Here is a 25,810-nt window from a genome sequence, read left to right on the forward strand (position 1 = left end):
TGAAGTGGCAAACATTTTTAAATAACATCTTTAATTAAAGTTTTTGCAAAGGCAAAATATTAAACTTAAAATAGGTCTTAGTACATCAAAATACTAAGTTCTCTAATCGTATTCCAAGCATGGCCTTTGAAACATAATATCCTGTATATCACAGAGGAGCAACCTTGATCTGCAATTGTACAGAATGAATTTTACAAACATAATAAATATATTTACCCCCTTACACATAACAGTATATGTACAACAGCAGTTGACAATAGTAGCTCAGAACAGCAAAAAAGGATAGTCCCCCACTCCATAATCTATTGGTACCCTATGCACTCTGGAACATGTCTCATTGGATGACTGTACATATAGCTAACCCAAGGTCGTTTTTCCTGTTTCAAAAAGCTCCTTTTGTTCCACAACATCTAATCCATCAAATAATAATTAAAAAACACACTGCATGAACTGCCTGAAAAAAGTAGACGACATGGAAATCAATGTACTGGTTTTTACACATTTCCCAACCAATCACAGCAATGGGAAAACGAGACTTTAAATGCCAGACACCAATACAGAACAATATGCAAGATTCTTCATCTTGTATAGTCACTAATCTCAAAGTCTGAGAACTCTAATATCAGATGGGGGTGCATGGGTGGTGTGGGATGGCACACAGTAAACCTCACGGTGCTGTGTAAGGCAGCCCAGTATCAATCCAGTGTGCGTTGCCCTAAAACCACTGTCCATTTCCTGGACATCTTATTGCATTCTATTAGAAAACTTTTGCTTTGGGGGAAATTCTGGGGGCTTTATTGTTTTTAGAGGAGCTTTTACAAACTGAAGAGATTATGAACTTTAGTTAACAAGGTCTCTCAACTCCTTCACTGAAATTAAGAAATTTTACTCTGGTAGTGTTATGTGGTGACATAATTACTGCTAACTGTCAAGAGGTGAAATTATTTTCACAGACTCAATGAAGTTTACTTTAACACTCCTAATTGTGCAGCAAAAAGATAAGAAAATATTTATTTTAAAAAAAATCAGTTACATGACACAACATGTTTTTTTCTCTCTTCTAGAAAATGTGCTTCAGAATCACATAACAATCCTGGAAATAAACTCGGACCACAACTGTCACTTTAAATAGTGTTGAGGAAACTGAATGATTAAATGCAAGTTGTGAGTACAATGCAGGAAACAAAGAGTATGAAATCTCAAGAAAATCTTGTTGCTAACCAGCAACTGAGGGGGAATAAAAACATATTTTATTTAAATAGTCCAATAAAGTTCATTATGTGACTAAACTCTCTATTATCTCCTTAAAAGAAAACATTTCGTTTTCCACTTAGATGGTTTAAAATGATTGCACACACTAAAACCTAACAGAATTAGCAAAAAAAAAAAGTTGCTTTTCTGATTGAAGCACTGCAGGAAATTTACTCTCTCAGGAATCATTGTCATACTGGCAAAACAGGTATTCTGCAAACTGAAAAGGCACAAGACTCAATTTTGCCCAGTTGCTCTGTAAGTTTCCATCAGCCATCATGGTTATAATTATCTGAAGTTATCTTCCCCATTTTTTTTCCATCATAAAAAAGGTGCTCCATCATCTGTGCAAATTTTAACATAAGCCCTCTTGAAACCATTAATTGTTTCCATAATACTGAACTATTTAAATTGGAAAAAAAAAAGAGCGCTATTTCTAAGGAGGGGAAAAAATCACTTATGAACATGGGAATCCCTTGCCCTCTGAAAGGAATGGTTTCTTTTGAACCTAATGAAATGGTCTGTTCAGTTATATAGTTAAAACCATGATTAAAAATTCAAGTATAATAATAAAATTAAGCAAACTACATTCTTACAGCAAGCTGCTACAATAAAATGAAATTAAAACATGCTTTTTGACTTAAAAAAGGAACACTTGATGTAGCAATAAGAGCACAGTTTGGTATGTGCATGGTTTGACTGGCTTTCCCAAAACTTCACAGATATTTGTATTTGAAGACAAAACCTATCTGAAAAGCATACCATACAATTAGCTTGCAAGAGGCTGTGCAAGTTCAGAAAGCTTCTAACATCCTTCAGAACAGACTAAGCTTAATTACCTTTAAAGCTCAGCTACCCCTTAAAAATAAATAGAGAGGCTATGCAGCTTCTAGTATATGTATGTGGGTGAGAAATATCACTAAATTGTATGAAAACAAAGTGTTGTATAAGTAAACTGGGTTCCAGTAGTATAAAAAGGAATCTATACTATAGCTAAAGGGATGTTTTTTCCTTTTTTTGGTTTGGTTGTGCAGCGTTATGGGAATTTTTCTGAAGTCCACTACTTAAGACTTACTGGTAACAGACATGGAAAAGGTGAGGGAAGGAATCAGTTGGGGTATTATGGATTTCCTTGCAGTTGTACATAGAAGTGTCAACAGTGGTAAAAAAATAAAATATCTGCATTGTTCAGAAGAAAGCAAACACCAATCAGTTAGAGATACCTTGTTGAAAGCCCCAAGCTAAAAATGCAGTCTAAATGATGATTCCATTACTGAAGAATCAATTAGATGAATCCTGAATTAACTTTTCACAAAGCTTATGAATGTAGACAGCTTTCTAACAACCATATGGCTCTAGACATAGCCTACAGGCAGTTTTAGTCATTATCAAGGAGAGCCCAGGTGTACAAATCACAGCAATAAAACCTTCTTTACAATTTGTTTTGAATTTTCTACATATTATTGAGACTACAAATGCACTTGGAGGCAAATTAATCAGAGAATGAAAATTAAAGCAGTTGTCACATATTGCTAAAATACACTTGTGACTTTGTTAAATAATGTCTCATTCATTAAGATGTCTCATTCTCAAGGAAAAAAAAAGTCAGAAATCATGTCTGCTTCTCATGGTCTAATCTAATTTAGTAAAAATTACCTTTGTTGTGTCCTTTTTTCCTTATTTTTTCAAGCAAACAAAATGCAAAATTATTTTTGAAATGGTGAGCCACATGAACACTCCTTCCTCAACAGTTTCTGAAGTATAATGCCCATTCCCTCTCCTCATTCAAAAGTAACTGCATTTCCAAAAGCAAGGTTTGCAAGAATGACCCTATGCACGAAGAAAAGTTCTACTTCTGAGGTGAGAAAGGGAAGGAGGGGGGAATAACTTTGTTGCTTTTCACAAATTGAACACAAAACCCAAACAAACAAACAATAAAAAAGGCAAGTGAAAAAGTGACTACACAAGGTTTAGTGCATCTGACTGCTTGATTTGCTGTTGCCAAGGCAGCCTAAAGATACTCTAACAAAATCTGTGTTCTCAAAAGCTGTGCAGCTCTCTTCATGAAATTCCATGCCATCTGGAAACTTTAGAGATTAACTGCTGCAGGTAACTTCTGGCTATACTTGTTAGTAAAGCAGATCCTTGATTAAGAGTTGCAGCCAGAATGTTAGAATTTTTATGTGATTTTCTGTATTAAAAATTTAGTCAATCTTGTGGTCTGTTGAATTATTTGTGGATGTCTGGACTACATACACAGTAAGCACGTAAAGGAATGCATCCATTATGGCATTGCCTAGATATTGGATTCAAAAGGTATCCAAACCCTTTAAAAAAATGTTTTTCAAAAAAATCAAGGGAAACTTATTTGTTTCAATTCATTGATGCTGAACCACTAGAAAACAGCAAGAATATAATTAACAAGTTAAGCAATCTGACTTTTATGGGGGATGAGGTGTTCAAATTTGAAAAATGCAGCCCTAGAATAAACCTATCGCACGGAATTAAAATAATTTTGAAATATAAATCATTGTTTTACCATTTTGTAACTGCTAGGAACAACAACCTGTTTATGGGGAACTGCACTGAAAACAACAAATAGATATAATAATTAATGAGCATATCAGAATTAAAAATATTTTCCTCATACAAGTTATTTAAAAATTAACACCTTAATTCTTACCCTTCTGTACAAAGCTTGCACGCAGTTTCAGTAAGATTCTGACCATCCTCACTACCAAAAGGAAGTGTTCAAAGCAAAGATTTGTACACACAATAAGCATTTTCAGATTAATGATCTATCAAAGGGAATAGTTCCTTCAATCAGTGGAAGAAGTATTTTAAAATCTTAAATCAAGGGCAGGGGGGACAAAGCCTTACATGCTAAATACCAGCTGTAGGTACCTGTATGTAGAATTGATAATTAAGGTATTCCTAACACACAAAACCAGCTCCCAGACAATGCTATAGCTGCTACAGTCCATGGCTTGCTCATCTGAAGTAGTGTCTTTGTTGCCACATTTTACCTTTGTTCCAATACTTTTGTTTATTTCTGATGTGCAGATACACATTTTGATTGGAGTATACATCCAAGTCTCAATCTTTCCTGCTTTTGTTGTGTTTTTTTTTCCTTTTACAGGGAGTTCTTTTGTTTTGTCTTTTAAAACTTCACCATTCTGCGTCCCCAATGGCTTTGGAAAATACATAATCTCTTCCATTAAGATTCATGATGCCATCTTTGAGATGAAATTTCCATTTGTTTTTACTTCTGTGAATCTAAAAACAGGGCAAAAACATTAACCTATTACTCTGCATCAGAAATAGGCAATAATGTCTAAGTAAATTATAAAGGAAAGAAAAATAAAAGTAACTGTTAGACATTCGTTACTAAATTATTAAAAATACTGAGTGCCACATCCAGTCTTTCCTTAAACTCCTCCAGGGACAGTGACTCCACTACCTCCCTGGGCAACCCATTCCAATGTTTAACAACTCCTTCTGTGAAGACATTCCTCCTGATGTCCAGCCTATATGTTTAATTTAAAACTAAAAAAAAAAAATTGAACAAAATTCAGTCTAAAGGTGGAGGAATAAACTTTGGAAAAATTAAAAAAAAAACAACAAAAACAAACAAACCAACAACCCCACCACTACCACCACCACATACTGTAAGCACAGAGCAGACAAATACTTGCAATCTATCAAAAACTGCATCTGAAAGAGCAAAACATCACCAGATGATCAGATACTCAAAGAAAAAAGACTTCTCAGGAAAGCTGAAATGCTGTACCAAAAGGAAAGTTTATCATGAACTTCCACAGGTGGAACAAAGATGTGATTGCAGACCAAAGATGGTCTAGAAAAAGTTAAAATTTTACATAAATCATAAAACCAGGAAACCCTGCTGCAATTTTTCAATTTTTTTCAAGCATAGGAAGTCTCACCATTTACCATTAGTGCTGTAGAAACAGTAACACAGCACCAGAACAGTTATGACCATATCGCTCTACTAATCACATACAGCACTGCTTGATCTGTTCTCACTTTAAGCTGAAAAAAGGAGTCAGTGGCAAAAGTCAGTCAGCAAGTAAATGAACAAGAAAAGGTCTGGTTTATATATACTACTTGCCCTACTGCATGACATTCCACAAAAATCCCTCATCAGAAACATCTGAGCTGCCATGAGCTTAGAAGGAAGGTCCTCAGGTGAATAACTGAATAAAGATGAGAAAACACAGGTAGGAACAGTTTTTTACAGCAAAATGAGCTTGTTCCAGTGAAGATTTGTGCTGTTTGGATTCTACACAGTTTAAGAGCTCACTAAGGATCTGAAAAATGACAAAATGATGATATAAAAAAGCCAGTCACTGAAGAGCTGCAGAACGATGTTACTGCCCTAACTCATTGTTTAAGGAAACAATGGTGGCATTCAATGCATACAAAGATAGTAACAATGGGGAAAAAATCAATTTCAGTTTACATGGACAATAAAAGTGGTGGGTCTGAACTAACAAGTACAAGTCAGGAATGAGATTCCAATGTTCTAAGACTTTCCCATGAGAGTAACAGCTCTGTGTCCAGTGGGGTCAAAAAAGCATGCACAAACTATTGCAGAATATTGCTAGACTGGCAAATAAATTGAAGTGTTACCTCTGTTCCTCCCTAAACCTTATCTACCCTTACAAGTAAGATACAGAAAAACAGATCTGGAGATTTAAAGTAAAAACAACCAAATGTCTAAACAGCTGTACAAATAACAAAGTGCAGCTCTGATTTCAAAGATATGACTGAGAAGGGTTATGATGGTCTGCAATATCATAAACAGCACCAAGAAAGCAAAAAAGAAAAGACTCTTTAGAGACTCTTTAGGAAGTATCATATTAAACTAATGGCTTTAAAAGTGAGGTGATTCTTCACACATCACACAGTGTATTTACAAAACTTCTGGTCATATGATGAAGTTTTCAAGGATTCAAGAATAATCAAATTAAATTGATTTCTAACAAGTAGAGGAAAAAATCCTCTGCTGGCCATTTGAGAAGAAGGCACTTTCTCCTCCTCAAGAGACAGTTCACAGAAGGACGGTAAAAAGCTCTACATGAGCATTGCTGCCTGTCTGTTCTTGTCTCATAGTTCCAGAAGTTCCAACCCACCACTGGTTGATGAAGGACACTGGGCAGGAGCAAAACATATTTTAGAGGCAAATAATGATTTCTTGAAAAGGGATGAAGTCCTTCCAGAGTATGTGGCACTGGAAATTAACAATAGACAATGTTCCCCACTAAGTTCCCACTCCTAACTTTGAAGGGGGTGAGGATTACAGAGTAGCTCCTGTTCTCAGCTTCAGCAGCTCCCAATAAGCTTTTCTGACTGCTGTTCTGAGGTCCCTCACTCTTCCTTACTAATTGTCTCAAAACAGTTTTGGATTAGTCTAGGGGAAGACAGATGGCTGGGATGTAGGTCTTAGATTCTGTGCTGAATCTGATGCAAAGTCTAAGCAAAGTCTGGGCATAACTGAAGACTTGCTAACACAGCCATCCTTTGCAATGTAGGAGCTTTTATTCAACAAGCTCATTTTTTTATTTTTTTATTTTTTCTGCTTTAAAAAGGTTCCATACTCATTGTAGCCCAATTAATTGAGTACAGGCGAAGAAAAAAAATCCACATCAAATAGTCTGTGTACTACCTCAGCCGAAAGGTTCTGATATTGTCTAGATACATTTAAAAGGTTCCAGCACAGATGAATCCTTGCGTATTCCAGGGAAAGCATGATCCCCTGTAATGACTGAATTCTTGCAAGACAGTTCAGCAGAATTTAAAGCAAAAAAAGCACAAGCATTCCACACTACCATTTCATATAGCACAATGCATAGCACAGAAAGAACATTCTCCTCTGGTAACTATCCTATCATCCAGAAAGGATACTTTAGTCATCAAGGAACAGTTTTCTACAAGTCTAAATCCTGATGACTACTTTTCCCATTTATAGCCACAATAAATGTATAAACTTAGTAACAGTTCACATTTCCTGGTCCCAGAAGACTGCCATTTTATTAAAGGACACAGAAAGACACTATGAAGAAAAATAAAATGCAGCCAAATTGATTTAAGCTTTACTCATTTCCATGTTTAGCACAAACATGGTACACAAACCTGTTTTAAAAACAATAGGTAATTCTTACATTTCCATTCACATTATAGTCTGTACAGATCTACCTGTACTTAACAGTAACAAAAATACTAAAAAATTATGATTTGATAGGAAGAACAGAGAAAGTAAAACTCTTGGATTGTTTTCTGTAGAGATTTACCTTATCATACTGGCACACAACAACATTTTCTGTATCAAATAGTTCTTGTCCTTCCTCATCACTCACATCATCTTCACTGTTAAGAGGCTCCTGAAAGAAACACATGCAAAAAGTTTTCAAGGCTGGCAAGATTAGAGCTATTACTTTGATTATTAACATGAGGATACAGTGTTGTCTACGAACTACAGGACCCAAAATGCAGTTAAGGTGGGCAATATTAGGCTTTCCAACAGAGTGCTGATGCTTGCTACCCTCCATCCTGAGGAGATAACCTTATGAATTTTAGTCTGGAACTTCAGTGTCCAGGCCAGGTTCTGAGCACTGCAGCCTTTTGTCACCACAACTATAACTTCTTTCTCCTTCCCTGTAAATAGTCATATAAAAGTATGCAGGATTTCATTTTTGTAAAGCATCTAGGCAATGGAAAGGTGACATCAAATGTGAATAAGCCATGGAGTTGTATTTTTAAGAGCACGTAAGAAGTGATGTGATGCTAAAAATAAAACACTGTCTTATTTACATTTGATGTACCAAAACGGAGACAAACCTCAACATACACACTCTTACGTGAATAATAAACACTTCAATAGTTAAAATAACGACCAATAAGCACAGGACAACAATTTTACTTCCAAATATATAAGCTAAATAGAGGAGATGCTAGTGAGAGGTGTACTAGAGGTCCTAATTCCATTCAAAGTAATGCTATATTTAACTGAATTCAAAATCTTTAAGGAAGTGATCCACTCAAAGTAGTTGCTGAGAGATGCAAAGGAAGCAAAATACAGAAGATTTCTGACATGTTGATAATGAAATCTTGGCATATAAAAAATTCCCTTCAGAATGCTATCATTAAGGTCAAGGAACATTTAATATTTAGAATGATGACTTATACTTCATAAGGCAACTATTAAAATATTCAAACTGACATCAATGCTAAATGACATAATAGAAAAGTGATGTGAACCCAACCTGCAATTTGTAGCAGGAAAAATAAGTGTTAAGACACCACTGTAAATGTATTGCAGAAAAAAAATCTGCTTATTTACAAGTTTTACCTGCATATCTTGCATGGGTTATACAGACTGAAATGCTGTCCATACTGGCATTTTAAATGGAATGAAAAATAATTTGAAAGGCTGTAGAGACGTTTGGAAGCAATCTGGCAGCTTAAAATGCATTTTAGGGACATATTTAGGGAGTACCAAGATTCCTGTCTAAGTATAAATACTTTCAACTTAGTAGTATTTCCCCACCCTCTTACCCATTTTATACAATTCCTTATTCTTGTGGGGCTTTTTGATGCAACACACCAAAACTCAGTAAGAACAGCCGGCTGAAGTCCAAAACCAAGCCAACTCAAAGTCTAAATTAAGCACATACTATTAAGAATGCAACTCACTCCTGTTCCTGTCTCCTTATTTTATTAACTCAAGGTAAGATGTGTTTCTAGAAGATGCTTTGTAATCAAATTTGAGTTCTCAAGCTTGCTCTCGTGTAACGGAAACAACAGAATAGCCAGTGAGATACAGGTAGACCACATCTGTTGGTGCCACCACTGAACTAAATACTGTTCTCCTTTTTGTCAATCTTAACACCCTACTTTTGTACACACTTGGTCACAAGCAGAATTGACTACTTCTGTTTGCTCATGAAGATTACATGATTTCATGACTGACCTCTCCATAACATCAAAAATATTCCTATTGAAGTGTTTTGAATGGTGTTGGTCACAGCTTATTTTTGCTGTGTGCCCCCACCCTCCCCAGTCACATAATTTTGCTAACACACACCATTTCCTCAATTTCAATACTGGAGATAAACAATCTTCGGTACAAGGGTAAAAGTTATATTCCCAAAATTACTGAAGTAACTGTATTATTTGATATGGATAGTTTTCTTTAAAATACCGACAAAAAAATTGAAACACAGCCATAACATTAAGTTTACCTCTTCAACTTGGCCATCTTCACCCCCATCTTTTTCTTTCTCTTCCTCTTCATCATCATCATACTCTTCTTCCTCATCATCTTCTTCTTCAGATGATGTGTCGCCTGTTCCATCAACTTGGAGAACAAGTGGCGCTTGTGGTTGTGCCTGCTGTTGCTGTGGCTGCTGCTGACCAGCTGCAGGAATCTGTGCTTGAGCTGGTGTAGGGGCAGCCACCGTTGTAGGTATAACTTGAGTTTTATTCCCTGTAAACAGGATCTGCTGAGGCTGAATAATCACTCCTGTCTGCTGGGAAATCCCTCCAGGGAGAGGAGCCAAAACCTGATGGAATATCATTGTAAGTACTGTGGCTGCTAACGTGACAGACTACCACATCACAGACTCAAAGGAAACAATTAAAGCATATCAACCTGACTTGAACTAATTACAGAAGAGTTACAAATATTCCACCCATATCAGGTACATAATTTTAATCACATACCTTCTTGCACTACTTGTTGCTCATTTTCTGCATTTTGCATTGCTAAATTTAAGAAAAAATTTTAAAAGTCTATCCATTCTAAAACATGAGCAATACCACCACACCTGAGTTCCAAAGCACTGGAATACACAGCATTGGAATGTTTTAATTCAAATAAAAGATTATTTTATTTTAGAAAATCTTCTATGTATATATAAATAATAGATATAATATTATATTTATATATAATATTTATAATATATTAAAAAAATAAACTCTTTACAAATTGTTAGTCATGCTTAAACTGTACAACTGTGACACTATGACAACATGACTTTGCTAAATTCAGTGCTAACACAGTCTGGACACACAGCTGACATTGTAGATGAACAACAATTTTTCTAAAACATACTGCACTCCCTACTACAATAAAGCAAGGAGTGTCAGTTTTAGGTATTTTGTTCTGTGTGTTATGTGACTCAGAATAATTTCAATTAATTTACAAGTATGTAGACTAGGATTATGCAGAAAATATAACTCATCAGGAGATGCACAAAAGAACTTTTAAACTGCAGACAGTCAGTATCTGGCAAGAATAAAAGTGACATTGAAAACAACATTTCAAAACTGTTCATTAAAAAAACAACAACAACGGAACAACCAAACACAAAAAAACCCACCAAGAAACCCCTGCCACACTTGACACAACTTTCTTTTTTATTATACTGTTTCTGAGTTTGTGTTCTAGTTCAACTTGCTCTCAAAAATGCAAGCCCCTTTAGTAAATACTACTATGGTTTTTTCTTCCAGGTGTACCTATTCAAAAAAGTTTCCTTTACCTGCTGAATAACAGGTGCTTGTACTCCACCAGGCTGCATTTGGGGTATAACCTGCTGCTGTAGAACCACTGGCTGCTGTGGTTGAATAATATACTGAGCTCCGTTTGCAGTTCTAACTACTTGGAGGATCTGGCCTGTAGTAAAATAAGTATCAAATTAATCAAATGTACAAGTTCACTTTTAAAGTTACCTTAATTTAGAAGCTTGTTTCCTGGAAAAATACCAATGGCAATTAAAAGAGAGAAATACTAAAATGATTCACTTTTATCAGTGAAAAGACAGTATGCAATTGGCACTTGTGCCAGAAACAAAGAATAGGGTTGTGTACCATCTAAATATGATCATGAGGTATGCAATCCAAAATAAATTTAATTTTACAGACTAATCCTTTAGCACAGCAGAGTATTTTAAATAATAGATACCACTTACAAGCATACCTCCTATTTTAAAAGGCAGATTTTACAGCTGGAAAGACAAATTATCAAGAACCAAAATCAATGTACAGATATATTCACAATATAAAAACTCTATCCATGCTAACACCATGGTATTTCCAGGGTCCTGTGAAATGATGATCCCTCCTCAGAATTTTTTCTTAACTGGTACATTGCAAAAACTCCTAGAAGTCCATAACTTTCTTTACAGTATTACTTGCACATGTTTTTTGGAAAAAAATAAAAATCTGTTCTTACACTTATTGTCCACCCTTCCTTTCTGCACTTGATTTCCTTTTGCTATCCTTTAGCTTTACCATTTTATACCCTTCATCACTTAACAAAATACATCCAGGAAACAAACACACACTTGGAAATAGCCTAAAATTCTGAAAAGAGCTAACACACTCCAACATTAGTGTTTTTCACATTTCTTATCAGAAAGGCGAAGTAAGAAGAGAGAAGAAATTAAATTAGATAATCCTGAACTTGATACATTTCCCTCAGATAGATTTCCTGTTCTCCACAACAAAATGCAAAGCCCTACTTACTGAAACAGTTAAATGCACATGAAAGAAGGGATTTCCCTAGCCGTTGTCTAAGAAATTACTATAAATGTTCAAACCTGAAGTATTACTACAAAAGAAACAAATGTAGGCTGCATATTATTCTGTGTCATAACAAACATAAATGTTCTTCCTTAAAACTGGGAAGATTTTGATTTTTAGAAGAGCTGCACATTTAAATTTTACTTCAACAATATATCATTAAATATTACAGTGTTTAAAACAGGATGGATAAGTCACAGGTAATTCTGAGCATAGGTGAACTACTCTGGCAAAAGCAGCAACTAGATCTAGAAAATGAGATTTCTCAGGCCTTTCTTTACTTCCTGTGCAGTACAGATCTATAATCAGGTTTATAAAATCAACATAACATGACAGTACATGAAATATCAGCTATGCTGCTCATCAAAGTAACATGTAATTAAGTTCTAAATGCATGACGTAACAGTTTTTAGAAATTATAAGTAAGAAATAAAGTTAGCATTGCTAGCAAAGTTAGAAATTCCACTTTGCACGTGTAACAGGTATGAAAAACCTTAGGACATTACTCTTCTGAAGTCACAGCAGTAGAGATCCTACTTTTATACCCAGCACAGTACCTGAGCTTGGATCATGCATCACAAAGCCCAGATTTACGCAAAGGGGAAAGACAGCATGAGTGTCTAGAACTTCTCTAAGTGGGTAAAATTTACACAGATTCTAACCTACCACACTGCTAGGGCACAACCACAAGGTTCATAAAGTCAGTGAGCAAAAAGTGCAGGAATCAAGTAGAGACTGCACTACCTTGTTAGGGTGGATTCCCAGACCCTGCTTTTTAGCAGTAAATAACAAGAAGTAAGGCCCAGAATGCTTCCCTCTCAAACCCCCTTGAAATTGCAGTTTGTTCTCAATATTAAGAGAGTTACCTGAATTTGTAAGTATCTGCTGAACTGGAGTAACACCAGCGGGAAGAGCCAATGTGGCTGCAGTGGCTGCAGCACTCTGAAATACAATAAAAACTTTTCTTAACCACAAAGGTACTATTGACAGTGTTTCATCTCACAACATGCTGCCTGAACATACCAAACTTTTTACTGCTGTTTACAGTATTTGCACAAAAGTTCCTGCAGCTATTGAAATGCAGGCATTTCAACAGCACATTATACTACATATAAAAATTATTTTGTTATCCTTCTTTAATAGTAAGAAGACTAAAGCAAAATCACTAAATATCACATCTTAACACAACTCCATGTGGTTTCTTGGTTTATCTGCAAGTTCAGCAGATAAACCTCTACCTTCTCTGCTGACCTACTAATAGAGCAGAGCACTGCATTACCCATGTGGCAACTCTAGTCACACTTTTTCAAAGCAGCTAAGGCTATGGGCTTACAAGTCTGAAGAAATAAGGTACTGAAGCAATGATTATGTTCGCCTGTCTTGTTTTCACAGGGCACAGTAATCAGGTTTGCACTCTCCTTCATTATGCAACTGATTTGCATGTCAAGTCCCACATCACACAGCTCCTTCGAGTGAATCTACACATACTGTATACTGACCACAGAATGACCAATATTTTCTCTCAAGACAGCTGGCACAAAGAGAAAGTGAAACTATCAATGAGTAATGATTTGAACCTGCAAGGAGACTCCATTCCAACACATTATGGGAACTCCAAACACAAAAATCTCTATTAAGTCCTTAACTTGCAAAAGATGATGGACTTCTCTAGAGGCCTCTCAATTTCAAGGGTCTAACTTCAGCTGCCTACAGAAAAGCCTCCCTTTCCCCTACTAGAAAGGAACCAAGGCTGATTATTCTTTGTTACTGAAAGGACTCAGACTTCACTACTGAGTAGAGTGCGTATTTCCTGTTTAGAATAAACAGGATCTCCCCATATTGTCTAGCCAATATAATAGCTATATTTGTCAAGATTAGAGATCACCACACAAAACTAAACATGCTTGTATGCATCCTCACATCCCAGACAAAGAGAGATGAATGAACTCTCATTACTCTCTGCCTTCCAAAATACTTAGTCTGTAAGATCCACTCTTTTATATCAACTTAAATGCTTCTAATAAACACAAACCATATTTCCAAATTGATTGTAACTCTTTGCTGAACAGTAGTTTTCTGTGGTATACTAAGCATCAATATTTTGACAGCAGTGGAGTTTAAAAAGTTTGGCATACTCATTTTCTCTATACCCTGAGATAACTGAGACAGGACAAAAACACATTTAACTGCTGGACTTGTAAAGTTACAAATCCCACTGAAATGGCTGTCAAACGTAAGAAAAAGGTGAAAACTTATGTGCTCTTTGTGCATAAATCATGCTATTCAAGTAACAAAGCTCAGGCTCTTTTCTGTAGCAAAATCAGGAGCTAACGGAAAAGTAAAAGCTAAGAGAAGGCTGCTCCAGCTTCAAAACTTGATGCAGCATGAAACTTGGCTTCATGGGCTTTTACCATAGAAGTGGTAAGAATGTAAAGAATTTTGGTCATAATACGCATATTCAACTTTTAATAGAGGTTGTCTTCAAGGCTTTGCAAACAACTTACTTTTCTTTAAATTAAACCAGGGCCTTTAAAGCAAGATAAGATAAGCAATATTAACCTTTAGAGATGGAGAGTGCAAGAAAACTGTAAATGACCAGACTCAGCTTTATACGTTGTTACATAATTAGTGAATCAAATTAATGTGACCAGCCAAGATCTATGTGAAATGCTAAAATCATCTTTCATTCAACATAAATTTAATTTTCAGCATATTTAATGCTTTTTCCTGTATCTAGCAAATACATTATGCTTATATCAGTTAATGGTGGTGTACTGGTATATGAGCATATCATCAAAGAGATCCATACCAGCAGTATTCCAATTTCTGATTTGAAAAAAGTTTTGGTTAAACATACTTTGATCCTCTGCTTAAATAAGTCCTACATTTGTTAGCAGAAGTGAAGTTACAGATCATTGCTCCTAGACGGTAAGTGCAGCAGCAACACTCAGAAAGGTGGCAGATAGATTTAGCAGTGTGTCCTAAATTACTTTTAAGTATCTGATGACTAATAGAAGTTTGTATTTACTATTTAATCAAAACAATTTCCATAATGACAGTCTAAGCCTGTATAAGCTTTTCTTACCATGCCTGATGCATTCATATGTGGTATCAGCTTAGAATCTGGCACAATAACCTGCTGCTGAGGTGCTAGAAACAAAAAAAAAAAAAAAAATCATTTAACAAAAAATGCACAATCTACTAATTAACATCCAAGCCAGATCAATTTAGAAAGAGTATTACCCAAATGTCAGCTGAGCTTCGTCACAAAAAACAAATACTACACGGTCTCCAGTCTTAATAAGTTTTACTCTCAAGACAATATTCAGCAGCAGCTCTGAGGGGTGATATGGCTACTTTGCCTTTACAGGTCTTATTTCAAGGACTTCAGTTACCTATTCTTAACCTACATAAAGCAAGATTGAAATGTATTTCTGAAATTAAAGGTATTAGTGAGATGTTGATAAAATTTATGATGCTGAATATCAGAGTTCTTCACAAACAAAAACAGTTAACTCTTAAAACAGACTTAAGCAAGGATTATTCCAAGGTGAAGAGTAACAGGATGCTACAGTTAGCCTGAGCTATGCAGTCAGCATAGCTTTAAGCTCATGGTCTTCACTGTCTTTCTAATGCTGCAGAAGCAGATGAAAAGCGACAAACCACCTCTCCCACACAACAAAGCAGTTTTGGTGCGCTAAAGGAAAGAGGTAGCTAAACTATGCTGTTGATCACGTGGAAGTGCATACGTTCAAGTCCACAGAACAAGCAGGCTGCCACTGCTATTACCAGTGACAGTAAACTTGACAGTGACAGAGCAATTTGAAGTAATTGATCATTGACAAACTATTCTCCATCCAATCCATTAAACAAACACTTAAGAATATTAGGAATAAGAGTTTCTGGAAAAGAGTCTGGGGTAGGTAGCCTCACAACCTGTACACAGATCTGAGGGCATCTCCAACTTTAAAGGAAATGAAGGAGGGCAAAAGATTAAGAAAATTTCGTGATTCTGTGCCAGAAGCACAGAAAGGACAGCAGGAATCACCACATCGATCATCCTGCTCCCTCCCCGGGACTGCACCAGGTCACATGAGGAACAATTATACCATCTCCACTATAGAACAGGGGAGGTCAAGTAATTCATAAAACTGTATCTCTGTGATGGAAGTGCTTTGATATCCTAATTTCATTTAGTCTCCGTGCTGTCATTTAGTCGTAAGCCACAACACTGTGCACCACTAAGTCAGCTGTAGTGTGCTACCATCCGGGAGCACAGGGAACAAACACCTCCATGTTGCGGTGCCGGGAAGGCGGGCGAGCGGAGCGGCGGCCGCTCCGCCAAGGGACCGCCAGAGGGCGCGGGGAGCGGCCGCCCCCGCCGAGGCCCCGAGCCTTTGCAGCCGCCGTGCTTACTGAGACACCTTCGTCCCAAAATTCACTTTATACCAACACACTAAACTCATTCATGTCTAGCCAAAATAAAACATACTAGAAGAAGAAAACAAGCAGCCAACACCCATCCTTCCCTCCCTGTCAAAATGTGCCCCAAAATCAACCACAAAAAAAACCCAACCAAAAAGACACCAAGGAAAAACTAGTCACATTAGTTCTATACTCTGCTGAAAATATGGTGGTTGGGTTTTGGCTGGCTTGGGGAGGAGACAGCGAGGGACACCAACCCATATCTATCTTTCGTGCCTATGACAACTTACGTTTTCTGATTCATGAAATCTGAGAAAAAAACTGAAGTCTGAGACTACCACAGGTAAATATTTTATGTCACAAATTTAATAAACTGAAAACTCAATCAAGCCTTTCATGGGTGGCAGATATTTTTACTGAGCATATATGCAGTAAAATTCAGTAGTATTTATCTCAGATTCCAAAAGAAATTATAATTACTGAAAATTTTTTCATTAAACTCTTAATGAATACGCAAGACAGTTATTACAAGAAACAATACTGCTATGTCTAGCTAAAATATAACTTACTCATCTACATCTATAGAGTGTGCAATCTTAAGACCAAAAAATACCTCCTCAGACTATCATACAAGTATTTCTCATGTTTTAACATTGAGTTATGCTAACCAGTAATGTTTTTTGAAATAATTTGCTCCTAATGACATTACCACCACCTTTTTAATGACTAAACTGTCAACTGCTTATTGGTTTGAACTTAAGAGCTGCTAATGGAATTTTTAAAGTTGTGCATTCTGAAAGCACATTATGCTATAGGAGACCAAGATAAGAATTCAGCCTTTTCAAAATCTTCTAAAGAACATGATTTAAATACCAAAAACACTTTCCACCAAGACAGCTTTCTTGATCCGTTCAATAGAGGCCAAGTATGAAGACAAAGTTAACCATCAAACAAGCATCCTGCCCTACATTTAGAATATGCTAAGGAGCTGGACTAACTTCAGAGGGTTGTGCCAGAGTGTTCAGAAATTAAGTCTGACCTTGCTGAGATGCTGGAATAAGGACCTGTTGTGGCTGAGACTGCTGCTGCACAGTCTGCTGTGGCTGAGGTGTGTGATGGTGGTGGTGATGATGCTGCTGCTGCTGCTGCTGCTGTTGCTGTTGTTGCACCTGCAATAAAAGCTGCTGCTCTTCTGAATGGAAGCCATCTACAGCCTTAGACTGCATCAGCTTGTTCTCCCACAGCTAGTTTGGAAAAGGAAAGAAAAATATCTGTGTGTAACTTTTACTCTACAGGACTTGTAACAATATAATGACAGTAGTCCAAAACCGAGTTTTACTGTTTATTTTGTGCAAAAAGCCCAAAAAGCCTTCACGTAGATATAGTCAAAAGATAACTCCACAGAGTTAAGAAAAGGAATTAAATAGCCCTTGTCAATCCAAGCTGAAACTTCAACATTCTTTCTTCCAAGCGTGGAAAATTCACAACAACCCTGATAGAAGCATGAATTGAGATAAACTGGTAACTTTAAATAAGACTTCAAGTTCTCCATTTCTGATATTCTTTCTTTCTTACCTCTTTAATCACAAAAATAATTCTTTATTACAGCTTTCCTCAAGCCATTTCTTCTTGGAACTTGTCAATAAAAGTTCCTTAAAGACTACTGCCTCCTACAACAGAAGCTACTGGTATACCTAAGATAATGCCTCTCTTTAAAAGATAAAACTGGATCATTTATCCAATTTTTACCACAGCATCAAATTCAGTTTCTACAGCCCCACAGTTCTTTATGTCAGCTGACATGTCTCTGAAGGACAGACACAGATGCAAAAAAGCAGCTCTTGTAAAAAGAGCAGGACAAGTATTCTCTAATACATCAGAGTCTTTTAGACTCCAGGCAACCAGGAGTCATGATTTCAAAACCTGCTTAGGGCTCCCTGCCTCTTAATTTTCCTTTTTGTCTCTTTCCTCATTATTTTTTTTCTGACATCATTTGCAGAACACATCTGTAACACAAATACCAAAGCACTTCTTTTATAGTGCTCACTGTGTTTTTACCAAGACAGGTCATGGTCTCATGAGAAAAGTCTTCATCTGCTTCTGTCTAGTCAAATTCAAATTTTGTTTCCCACTCCATCCACTTTTTAATATTTCAAAAATATTGTGAATGTGGGACACCATGCTCACTGAAGAAGATAAGACAAAAACTCACCTACCTTTCCAGTTTCCTTTTTTTTTTTCTGTTTTGTTTTGCCCCTTTTTTTTCCCATGTTTTTTTCCTTCGCCTTTGAAGAGTTTTTTTAACTCCTGAAGAACTTGAAGAAAGCCATAGGAGGCCCACTAGAGCTCAGGTTAACATCCTGCCTTTATTTTAGGTCTTCAAATCAAACACACCCCATGTAAAACAATTCTGAATCAGAGCTTCAGGAAAGTGTGATGCATACAAGTGTGATTTATTACATACCAACCCCCCAAACAAAAATACTTTTGCAAACAATAAACCATACATGCAAAAATCTGAAAGTGTATCCAACAATAAACTTCTCTTTAGAAAGACAGTAACATCAAGCAGTGCAGGCATTTTATTTTTCCTGCAAAGAAACACTAAGAACTGTCTCTAAAATAAACATATTTTTCCCTTTTTTAAAGATGCAGTGTTTTGGGGATCAAAGTAACACTGCATTCAGATGACTGGTATCAGATTAGAGAAAATAACAGGGTGAGCAGATCTATCTATACAATAGTACAATTCAAATAATATGAGGTTACAGATTACAGTGCTTAATTAACTAAAAGTTAGTATTTCTACTGTGAACAACAGTAGCCAGATTTGAAAACTAACTGCTATATTGGTGTATTAAAAAGAGCTTTTAAGTTCAACTTACTGTTTTGAGTTCCATGAGAACTTGTTCATCCACTCCTTCATCCAGAAAAACTTCTCTGACATCATTAATGACATCTTCAATTACAGACCTGTACAATTTAGGCTTTAAAAAAAAACCAGTAACTAGTCAGCACTGTTTTCAAAAAAATCTGCCACTTTAACATCAAAATAAGATTTCCCCCCACAAAACAAAGCTGAATTTCAGAATATACCACATGTTTCTGAGTGACTGAAATATCCAGGAAGATATAAATCAGGAAGAACAGCTCAAACAAGGGGAAAAGGGAAGGGACTGCTCACAATATTCTCTGACGTTACTAGAGTTATCAAGCCATGAAGAATGTAGCTTAAAGCAGAGAAAAGGAGATTGTTTTCCATTCAGTCAATTTGTTTTCTGCTTGCAAATGTATATCCTAAATATGCAAAAATGCTTGGATGTGTGCAAAATGCATTAAAGACCATTCAAATTCTAAAGTGTAATAAAGACAGGAAAAGAAACTTGCTAGTGCTTACTAGTCCCACAGGCACCAAGTATGGCTCAGAAAGAGCTGAAAAACATTGAAGGATCAAAAAATTTGAAGGATTCATGTGAACGTCCTGTTCTTCCTTACGTATTTGTTTCAGGAACTCCTTAAGACAGGATATTAGGCTAGATAGATTTCTGTTTTCAATCACCACTTATGCTTCTACATTTCAAATTCTTCACAGGGAAATACTAAAAATATGTTATTATTACACTGCTTTCACACCTAAACTACCAAAGAAAGTGAATCGTCAGTTCATTAGGTTGCCAAAAGAGGTTCTGGAGCCTCCATTCCTGCAGACACTCAAAAGTCATCTGGACATCATCCTGGGCTGTAGTTGGCCCTGCTTGTGCAAGGAGGTTACAAGACTTCTAGAGGTCCCTTCCAACGTCAACCATTTTGTGAATTTTAAAACGAAGGCACAATTTAAAATAGAGAACGTAAACACTTAACATTATCAATTAAAGAACAAAATTTAATTCATAGAACTACATGCGAACTGTATTATGCACATGCTGTGCCTTTTAAATAGTAGAGCTTGGACCTCTCTTTGTATGTATATACCTCAATGAGCTTTTGGCTAGGCTTAAATATCTGTGCTATCTAATTGCAAAGTAGCACTATAAGCTGTATTATTGTTGATCTATCTTGCAGCTTGCAAACCACATATACTTCACTGCCCAAGGCTGCTCCTTGGGATGCAAGTACACCAATTTTAAACTACCAGCAACTAGTCACAAGTTTCTCTAAACTGTCATTCTCCTCCCAGTTAGCCCCACTGCCTAACTCCCTTAAGCAATGCATCCTGAATGATGCCACACACATCTGATATGTTGTATACATGCAAAACAATCATCCTGTACTGGTGCAGTGGGTTTGGCACTCCAGGAAGGCTGTGCCTCCAATGCACACACAGGGAATCTGCACCAAACACAAGCAGGTAATCCAGAGGTGTGAGAACTACACAAATTTACTTAATGTATTGAAGGATCTATTTTATGCCCAAACATTCTCTTAATGCATTCCAGAAGTGCTGAATTTGTTGCAGACATGCTAAAAATTTCACAAGTTATGGAATTGTTATGCCTAAATTATGGAATAATTTAGGGAGACTAGTAACCTGTGGTTTACTAATCCAGGGAAAATCTGAGTGGTCAATAAGCACAAAAAAGAAGCTGAATATTTTTACTTTTAGAAGTTGGGGGAGAAAAAAGGAAAATAAAACTTAAGAAAATGCATAAAGATTACAAAACATTTGGAACCTGGAAATAAGTCATCTGATGGCATTAGTGCATTATGTCCTTACTGTTTAAAAAAGCTCTGCACCAGAGCATGCTCAAGTTGTTATTTTTACAACTCCTGCCCCAGGCCCTCCTCCCCAAAAAGAAGTACAAAAACCAAAAAACCCCAACAAAACCCAACATACCACTCTACGTTACTGATCACATTTTAGCTTTAAAACATGCTGCACATGCTTAATATTACTGCAAATCAAGTAGCTGAAATGTTATCATTCATTCTTCTGTTACTGGTCTTTAATAAAAAGAACCAAACACAAAACAAACCAAAAAACCCAACAAAATAAAAACAAACAAAAAAAGCCCCCAAAAACCCACACTACCAAAAACCCCCAAAACAATAATTAAAAAAAACCCAAAAAACCAACAACTAAAAATTTCTGGCTTCAATAACAGACTGTTTGCCATCCTTGACAACTACATTTACTCAGAACCTATGTCCACAACTTTACTTCTCCAAAAGAAATAAGACATACCATTGTACATTCTCTCTTATCCAGGTTTGAAATACTGCATTAACTGAGGCTATAAAGATTGAAACACACATTCAAAGCCAGATCTCTTGAGTGCTAGTATTTTAAATCTGTGTAACAACTCATAAATACCAAGCACCATTAACAGGATTATTTTTCCACTTAATTCATAACAGATGCAAAAAGACATTCTATTTAATAACATTAAGCCCTATTATTTCTATAATTAAACAAATTGCATGAAGCTTATACAATTCAACTAACACGGAAATACTACTTAACCTATTCCATATATTGTTCTTTATTACATTAAAAGCATCTGTTCCTTAATGCCAAAACCACATGCTTAACCTCAAGCATGTAAGTTACTTTATTTAAGTCAAGAGAACTACCTGTATGCCTCAAATTACAATCAAAATTCCTGCAGGATGGATGGTGCCTTTTCTCCTTTAATCCTCCTCTCCCTAAATTACCTATTAAGTATACTTTTCTAATAAAACAGATTTTATACAAACAGGCCCTAATAATTTCCACCAGTAGCTACTTCCTCCTATCTCCACAGTCAGGTATTTTTGTAAGGTTTATTCACAAAGCCTTCTGAGTCTATAAAGACCTATAAGAAAGATACCAACATTCAGATACAGCAAAGTGACTCCACAGCCCTAGAGTCTGCTTGGGAATTTCCTTTTTTCCCTTAGTAGGTAAGAGAAAAAACAAATTCAAGCAGACACTGGTTTCTAGTGTCCAGCATTAGCTTAGCAAGACCTCAGAAAGGCAGGTTAAGAGCACAGATATGCACTGTGCCACTGCTGACACAGGATCCTTCTGCATTACTTCCAACAGTCCAAGCAAGCAGGTAAGTCCCCCAAAACAGGACAGTCCTGCAGGGTTGGAGTGAGCCAAGTGCCGTGTGGGTTAACCAGCCCACCAGCAGCCTGTACATACACGAATCCCTCTGCATGAGCTCACTGCACACTTAAGTCTCAAAATGGGTCAGAATTTTTGAACACTGTTCCAATCACACAATAATATACATGAGTATACATACTCATGGCTCTGTGATTAGGAGGAAGAAAAGAGAATAAAACATTTGCATGCTTATAATTAAACAGTGTCTGTCTGATTTTCACCTATACCTACTTACATAATACTCAGAAATACCCTGTCCAGTTGAAATTCTCTTTTGTATACTCCTACTGAACATCCAGCCCAGGTGGAACATCTGCCACACTAGTGACAGCAATGCCTTCAAGAGACATTCACAGTGGAATTCTGAAGAGTATCACAAAATGCTCATTTCCTACCTCAAAAGAGGCATATCCAGTAAAATTACAAAACAATCTTATTTTCCAGACTTTAAAAGAATGCACACTGTACGGTTTTCAACATACACAAAGTGTTAGCTTTAAGCATTATTTATATGATGCTGAAGCTGTTTATATAAGCCATCTAAGACTCTGGAGTCAAATGACAAAACTATTTGCATACACTGCTTACTCAGAAAATAAACAAGGTAATACAATTACTAAGTCTAAATATGGGATAGTAGGTGTGCTTCCCAGTAAGTTTCTGCATTCAGTCCGAGAAAGCAATGAGAACAAATGGAAACTTTAAAGATTGCTATTAAAATAATTGTGCTTTCATCTGGTTTATATTAAAGTGTCTCCCTCATAAAGAGTACATTGCTGTAAATGTCAAGCTCTTTTAAGAGCAAAATACTCAAATCACTCTTCAATAAACACTATTCCAAGCACTTACTACAGATTAAAGACAACAATTAAAATTCCTGATTTATTAGATACAACCACAAACACATAGAAGAGATTTGGAATCTACTATTTCCCCCTCCAGGAACATAAGGGAATGATTATATTTTACTTTCTCTGTGCATCTTGAAAAGAAAACTCTTGAGTATGGTGACACTGCTACACACACACTCCAAACCCAGGAGCAACCAGCAAGCTATTTTAAGAACTGCCACATGCCTTTGGGGGCTTTCACTTCCTACATTCCTTTTACTTCAAGGGTATAAAAACTGCAATTCTCCGTAATTATCACAACACTTGGGATTTCAGCAGTTTGGGTTTCCAATAACCAACATATTATGGAGAGACAGACCACAGCATGCTTTGTACATCTGACAACAGTTTGTTCCTAGTTGCTTCTGCAGCTCTCCCTGAAACTCTGCTAATCCTTCTCCCAGCCGTGCAGTTACCACTGTAAGCCAGTCAAATGCAGCCAGCAGAGCACACTGTAAAGGTAACTACTTCTAATCACAATTACATTTAGATGTGCATAAAAAAAAGTAACATACGTAATCTACATTGAAAGCATTCTGAGTTTTATGATGTTGTGGACTTCTACAAATAAATTATCTTTATCACCTGTAAAATCTTATACTATGTATAACTGTTAACATCTAATATTTGTCCTTTATTACAGAGAACAGATTTTTAGCAATTCAGATTTGATCAGATGCTGACATGATGCCACTGACACACTAGGCTCCAAGTCCAACTTCCTCAAGTCACGTGGTTGCAATTTCAAAATGTTCCCTCCTACTCATCTTTGGCAATCCTTGGGTAAGCAATGTATTTCCTGCAACCGAATGAGACCCAATTTGACAAAATTGTAATTTTACTACTTAATTAAAAATTAACCTAAAGCATACCTATCAGAAGCAGGCTCATTTTAAGCTTGGCTTTTACTATTCCAAACACTGACACCATTCAAAAGAACTTCCAGTACAGAAATACAGTGAAAGAAAACAAGTCTTAGTAAATTGTTGAGTCAAAAATATTTACAAGTCCTCCAGATATTAAATGTACATATTTTTTCCTATTCAGTACTACCCTGGTAAAGAAAGAGAAGCAAAACCTGTAATTTACTACACAGAAATAAAACCTTTTCTTACAATAAAAACACAGATCACTAAGTTTATAAACAGAAAGACAACGAAGATTCAAATTACACACAGTCATATGCATCCTGCTGAGCAATTGACCTCTGTGTAACAGCTGACTACTTTCCTAAAATTCCCTGATACAAAAGCTGACAAAATATCAAAGATGTTTCCTTGCAATTACAAAAACTTAATTCACAAGCAGGTTTCTAACATTTCAGATTAAAAAAACTAACATGCTTTGCATTTTCTTTTGTATATTTTGTCGTATACCAAATACTGTAATGAAACTAAGTAGTGAAAATTCCAAAACCACTGCTCTGCCTGGACTGCAATAAAGTATTTGTACACTTTAGGCACCAGAAAGACACATAAATCATTGAGCAGCATCTGCAGCCCATGACCCATGTATAAAACTTGAATATTAACGTCGCTTTTGGGGACACAGTTGTAGTCAGACCTTGGCAAAGCGCCATAAAATAAATACCACAACTCTCCTTGATACACTGGGTAAGTACGGTTTAAACACTCCTTTACACACTTAACAGAAAAGCTACTTTTAAGACTTTACGAGAGTACAGGAACGTGTGCGAGCTGTACGCCAAGGACAAAAAAACCTCAAACCCTAAACAAACAAAAAAACCTCACAGCAAAACCCAAAACCAAACAAGCAAAACAAATTAAAAAAAAATAAAAAATAAAAAAAAAAAAAAGGGGAAGGAAAAGGTAAAACAGAGTCAAATGCAGGAGGAGATGAAAACTGTCTTTGTGCAATGCGTAGAAGCAAAGGAAAGCCCATTTACAAGGGCTAGCAGACACCCTCGCCCCCGCAAAGCACTGCCGCTCCACAGTCCGGTGGCGACGGGGCCGAGCGGCGCGGAGGGAAGAGAAACCGGTGGGCAAGGCCGGTTGGATCCGAGGGACAAGCCGCCCGTCTCCCAGCCTCCGCCGCGGACGCATGCACCTCCCAGCCCGCGCTCCGCAGCTCGCTCCCTATTTAAAGGCTGATGTGGTGTTTAAATGGAGAGGCGGTGACGTGGGGCTGGAAAGCACCTTCCCATCCTAGCAGAGTCTATATTAGAGAGCGGCAATAGCGCTATATAAACAGGGCAGCCACAGGGAGGAGGAACACAAGGAGCAGGGAGGCAGAAAGGCAGGGGGAAGCCATGATGGATCTGAGAGCCACAAACAAGGGGGCCGAGCCCGCCGCCGGGACGCCGGGTTTGTCTCCTCCAGCGCTTCGGGGCGGGGGTCGCGGCCGGGGGCGCGCCGGGGAGCGGAGCGGCGGCCGGGGGGGCTCGGTGGCAGCGCAGGTCTGTGTGACTGCTTGTTGCAAACCTCTGTGAGTACAAGTGCAGCAGCGAGCCACCCGCCAAGGTGCAGAAAGCACGAGAAGGGAACGGGGGAGAGGTTGGAGTTTTTTTCTTTTTTTTTTTTTTTTTTTTTTTTTT

The 25,810-nt window shown here is 37.0% G+C and overlaps 1 protein-coding gene across 1 annotated transcript in view; it reads right to left on the bottom strand.

Moving 5' to 3' along the window:
- Positions 1–25,810, bottom strand: part of GTF2A1 (general transcription factor IIA subunit 1) — a 26,698-nt gene continuing 888 nt past the window's right edge. The window contains exons 2-9 of the mRNA XM_015629993.2: positions 19,164–19,265; positions 17,318–17,522; positions 14,939–15,003; positions 12,720–12,795; positions 10,812–10,945; positions 9,513–9,833; positions 7,563–7,652; positions 1–4,527 (exon numbers count right to left, since the gene is read on the bottom strand). Of these exons, the coding sequence (XP_015485479.1) occupies positions 4,420–4,527; positions 7,563–7,652; positions 9,513–9,833; positions 10,812–10,945; positions 12,720–12,795; positions 14,939–15,003; positions 17,318–17,522; positions 19,164–19,265 (1,101 nt within the window). The 3' untranslated portion in view covers positions 1–4,419. The remainder of the gene's footprint in view (positions 4,528–7,562; positions 7,653–9,512; positions 9,834–10,811; positions 10,946–12,719; positions 12,796–14,938; positions 15,004–17,317; positions 17,523–19,163; positions 19,266–25,810) is intronic.

The sequence above is a fragment of the Parus major genome, chromosome 5 (genome assembly GCF_001522545.3).
Source record: "Parus major isolate Abel chromosome 5, Parus_major1.1, whole genome shotgun sequence".
Classification (NCBI taxonomy): Eukaryota; Metazoa; Chordata; class Aves; order Passeriformes; family Paridae; genus Parus; species Parus major.